The sequence below is a fragment of the Corticium candelabrum genome, chromosome 21 (assembly GCF_963422355.1).
Source record: "Corticium candelabrum chromosome 21, ooCorCand1.1, whole genome shotgun sequence".
NCBI classification, from domain to species: domain Eukaryota; kingdom Metazoa; phylum Porifera; class Homoscleromorpha; order Homosclerophorida; family Plakinidae; genus Corticium; species Corticium candelabrum.
Genome location: NC_085105.1, coordinates 4,121,118 through 4,126,041, shown reverse-complemented (window position 1 = coordinate 4,126,041; position 4,924 = coordinate 4,121,118). Strand labels below are relative to the sequence as shown.

The window sequence follows — 4,924 nt, the reverse complement described above, 5'->3', positions numbered from 1 at the left end:
TTGAACTTTGCAACTCATACATGGTTCATTATCGTCCTAGATCAAATGGGCAAGCAAATTTAATTAATTATTGAAACTTCACAAGCCTAGTCTGTGGTTGAATGTTGATCCCTGTCTAGATAGGTGAGGATTCAACTTTATAGAGTCTTAGTAGTAACTCCAGTTACTTTAAATTTGCTTGAAATCAAGAGTAGCACCTGGTTTGGATCATGCATCCATATGCACCATGCATGATGATTACCATGTATACTACTTGTTTGAACACACATATTAAAGAAAAGTCAAATATCTTTTAATTCTCATCAAAAAGTTGAGATGTACTAAAAGAGCACATATGATGCTTGATATAATTATTAATTAGTTAATAACAAAGAAAAATATGAAAGGAAGTAGTCTACCCAGAAAACAACAGGAGTTACCTGTACATGTTGGTCCGAACACTCAGTAAGTGTACACTAGGAGTTAGTTAGTAGTTCACTCTTCTCAAAATTCTGGATTAGAGCCCCGGCACTTCCGATCTGCAGATAAATTTCAATAGCGTTAATTACAACTCTAACATAATAATTATCTTACAAAAGAGGACAACTGTAAGCTGGTGCCTTCATATTTCCATGCTGCACGTCAGCTAAAATGATTTGGCAGCGGGTGCAACGTCCCGTATGTCAAATTGTGGTGTGTGTGTGTGTGCGCGCGCGCGCATGTGTGTGTCATTATTTAGTTTGAATGGTTAGCTAGAGATTAATTTTACTGCTTTTTTCTTGTCTAGAGTTAGAGCAATCTACTAGAGGTCTGTGTAGCCCGAGAAAAAACTGCATGTGCGCCTGCCGCGGTGCAAAGAATTAGATATAATAGACCATCCTAAACAGTTATTACTATTATCTAGAGCACAGATATTCTGAACATGAGTTACGGCGCGACGCATGAGCAGTGCACCAAAGCCATGCTCAATTAATTAATTAAAGCGACACTGTCAAGATTTGAGCGCACAAGTGCGCATGCTTGTGCGCTCTAGGCGTGTCACACTTCGCGCGCAAACCTACATCGGGACTCCTAGGACAGCGTAATGGCGTTTCGTGACGATAGAACGCGTATTAGTGCATCAGACACGTCTGCTGACGAAGGAGCAGTGGTTATTCCGGTACGCAGACAATGGGACTTTTCGCATCTACTATAGATATCTTGCGAAAGTTTAATAGTCTTCATAACACTTGTTGTGCACTTGCGGCGACGTCCTGCCCCTTGACGTGCGCCTCCATGGCTTCTCTTCTGAGATACCGAAGTCATATCGGTGACAACTTCCGAGAATCTTGTCCATCACGTGCGGCTTGCAAAGGGCCCGATTTCGCCGTAGAAAGTAACCGTTCGAAGTCGAAAACAAACGCTATACTTGCTCTATATTTACAAAACTTATACGACGTATCAAATCCATGCGCAATGACCTAGTCAAGTACGACGATATCGGCTGTCAGGCACTCAAAGCACGACAAAAGTTGATCTATTGCCAAAACGTGGCAGATAACGCAATATAACTACAGGTAAAATCGCACTTGCCAACGATTCCTCGTTTTGGAGAACTTGAAAATTTCTACCTAAATTCAAGTGTGCGGGGGCGTTTAGACGCTAGGTATCCGAGGATAAAATCTTGACAGTGTCGCTTTAATCAGTACCATTAGCATGGCAACTGCAGCCATCCCTCAACGAATGAGATCGGTCGTGTGTTACGGTCCAGGTAAGCACATAGACTGCAACGCTCACATTCCAGCTACTATTTCTAACTCTATTTGGATATCCAGCTAACCTTCTGGTCTGCTACAGAATTAATTAATTAATATAGATTACATATTACAGGTGACTACAGAATAGAGGAAGTAAAAGTTCCACAGGCTGGTCCAGGAGAAGTTCTCGTCAAGGTCTTGGCCGTAGGCATCTGCGCTGGCGATGCAAAATGTTTCGCTGGAGCTCCACACTTCTGGGGTGAAGACACTTGCAACGTCACGTGACACCAGACCTGACCTCTCTTCTTGCAGGAGACGCTAAACGTCCTGCGTACGTGCAGCCACCAATTACTCCAGGACATGAATTTATTGGAGTAGTAGTGGACCTTGGAGAAGGTGCACCCAACTGCGGATGAATTAAGTTAATTAATTAATTAAATCACCATACAACTTTCATATCTTTGTGGTATCGTCTTATTTGCATGGTGTCAACAAGACTTACAGATAACAAAATAAAATAACTGCAATTATTGCCAATTTTTTGTTGTACATTTACTCAAGTCTGGTGCCAGTAACTTCTATGTAGTGATAACCTGTATGGTAGGGTCTGGTAAGAAGTATGGTTTGGAGATTGGAGATCATGCTATTTCTGAACAGATTGTTCCTTGTTGGGAATGCCGATTCTGTTTCAGAGGAGGATATCACATGTGTATGTCAATAAAATAACCAGTGAACGTGCATGTATGCACATACAGCAATCGTTACACTAATCTGTCTCACACATGTACAGGTGCCCCACATGATATCTATGGATTTCACCAGAGATCACCAGGTAACATTAAAAGTGTGTGTGTGTGTGTGTGTGTGTGTGTGTGTGTGTGTGTGTGTGTGTGTGTGTGTGTGTGTGTGTTGATTGTTGTCACATGTTGTGTCGATTCAATCAGGTGCAATGGCCACTTACATGAAGTATCCATCAGGAAGTATTAATCACAAAGTCCCCAAGTCTATTCCCGCTTGGCAAGCTGCTTTCATCGAGCCACTGTCGTGTGCAATCCATGCCGTAGAATTAGGAAACATTCAATTTCATCACACTGTCGTCGTTGCTGGTTGCGGCTCACTGGGACTGGGAATGATTGCAGCTGCAAAACAGAAAAACCCTGCAAAGCTTGTTGCATTAGACCTCCTCGACTGGAAGGTCAGATAATACGAAATATGCTTACATCACTTTTTATTACACTCAGTTGTCCAGCTGGATGTAGCCAAAGAATGCGGTGCTGATGTTGTATTGAATCCTAACAAATGTGACGTCACTGATGAGGTAAGAAAGATGACTGATGGTTATGGATGTGATGTTTACATCGAAGCCACTGGGCACCCTGCCTCTGTAGTACAAGGGTGAGCAACGACACATTTTTATCACTCTGATATTGTTAAGTTAACATAATGTGAGGTAGTCTCCACATGATTGCAAAACTTGGCACATTCGTTGAATACAGTCTTTTCGGTAAGGACACAACAGTGGACTGGACAATCATCTCAGATATGAAAGGTACAGTAGTCAAAATCAGTATTTTAGTTATGTATGTCGCTGATCGTAGTTTTATGTAGAGCTTACTATTCGAGGTGGACACCTCAGTAAGTAACTTTATTCCACATTTGTGGTATGACATTATGTTGTTGTGACATCCAATAAAGGTCCTCATTGTTATCCAAAGGCCATCTCAATGATCAGCAAAGGAGAACTTCCCATGAATGTAAGATATATTGGCCTTCCATTATAGATCATAGTATTGTGCATCATGTGTTGTGCATCATGTGTTGTGCTAGAAAATCGTTACCCATAAATTTCCACTTGAAGAGTTTCAGAAGGGCATCGATATGGTCAACGACAGCTCAGAATCGATTAAAGTTGTACTTTTTCCATAAAGGATGCTGCTCACGAGTCGCGTTATTTGTTCATGTATTTTATATGGTGGACAAACTTGCCAAATTCCGGAATGTTAATTTTTCAAGATATAAAATTGAGTGTCCACGGGTTACAGATCGATAACACCCATCATTTCAGGTAGGATTCTTTAGGTCATTTACAGTGTATATGTGACTGTTATTCATGATAGTAACGCAACATACCATCTAATTTAACATTCAGAAAGCAACACTAAGGTGCTATGATCTATGAGCTCCCTGAATGGGTATACATATAAAAATATGCAGAATATCAATAATGAGTCTTAATATCATGACGACATTTGATTTCCCTTAGTACACTAGTCTACGGCTCCAGTACAGGACAGAAGATACTCAAACAGATGTACAGAAATACATATGCAATACTAAGAAAAAATTGTTTAATCAATATGTTTTGACTATTCTTATACTGTACTAGCAATGCAAGAGTCTTCAACCACTTATTGCAACTTGTAGAAAGGTCAATATCTTTAGATTTGCAGAGGGTCCGATCCCTCAATCAATCACCCAATCTATTTATCTGTGTAAACATATGTGTACATAGCCTCGTCCACAGACCCTCTCGCGCTAGTCTTGTCCAGTGCCCGTTCCAGGCGCGAGTATGTGGAGGCTGAAAATGTTATACGGGAGCCTGGACAATGCCAGGCTCACGTGAGTTGGGACGAGGCACGTATATCTAGGACTGTAGTGTCAATGACAATGCTAACATTTGCTGCCTTGGACTCTCACGCCACATTGAGCTAAACACCCCTAATGCAGCTCACACAACACTTGAAACAAAAATGTCATATTTGAATCAGACAATAAAGACAGAATTGTGAATGGCGAAAAAAATAGTATGCAAATCAGTTGCTGTACGAACTCTCAAAGGCTTCCATACATAGAACTATAGCCATCCAATTAGGACATGCTACTATAACCTTACTAAATCATCTGAAATACAAGACAGTTTGACAACAAAAAGCTAGCCCTCATTGGCTCACACTTGACTCTGGTATCAAATTATCAATTGTCTCCCCATTCAGCTTGTCTACAATTTCCAACACCACTGGTGTACCCATAAAAAATGTATAGCAGTATCCCACATTTCCAGATTCTGCTAACTAGCGTACTTCTTTTCAAGCAGCACACAGTACACTAGTACTTGGGAGAGTGTAGATGTAACGCCTAAGTGTGGAAAGTCATCAGGATTAGGCGGAATCCTGACTGAGATTACGTTTCCTCTCAAACACTAGTCTCAC

At 41.0% G+C, this 4,924-nt stretch overlaps 1 protein-coding gene across 1 annotated transcript; it reads left to right on the top strand.

Annotated features, from left to right (window-relative positions):
- The first annotated feature begins 1,674 nt into the window (after positions 1-1,674).
- On the top strand, positions 1,675-3,745 carry LOC134196392 (erythritol/L-threitol dehydrogenase-like). The gene is made up of 11 exons (XM_062665507.1): positions 1,675-1,729; positions 1,849-1,974; positions 2,028-2,111; positions 2,320-2,424; positions 2,506-2,547; positions 2,660-2,910; positions 2,965-3,110; positions 3,170-3,264; positions 3,324-3,350; positions 3,411-3,469; positions 3,543-3,745. Exons 1-11 carry the CDS (start codon positions 1,675-1,677, stop codon positions 3,639-3,641), a joined length of 1,089 nt encoding a protein of 362 aa, XP_062521491.1. The 3' UTR covers positions 3,642-3,745.
- Positions 3,746-4,924: the final 1,179 nt, after the last annotated feature.

Excerpts from the sequence above, each read along its gene's own strand:
- LOC134196392 (XM_062665507.1), top strand. The coding sequence starts at position 1,675 with ATGGCAACTGCAGCCATCCCTCAACGAATGAGATCGGTCGTGTGTTAC. Across the intron at positions 3,351-3,410 it reads TATTCGAGGTGGACACCTCA|GTCCTCATTGTTATCCAAAG; the intron begins GTAAGTAACTTT and ends CATCCAATAAAG. Across the intron at positions 3,470-3,542 it reads AAGGAGAACTTCCCATGAAT|AAAATCGTTACCCATAAATT; the intron begins GTAAGATATATT and ends GTGTTGTGCTAG.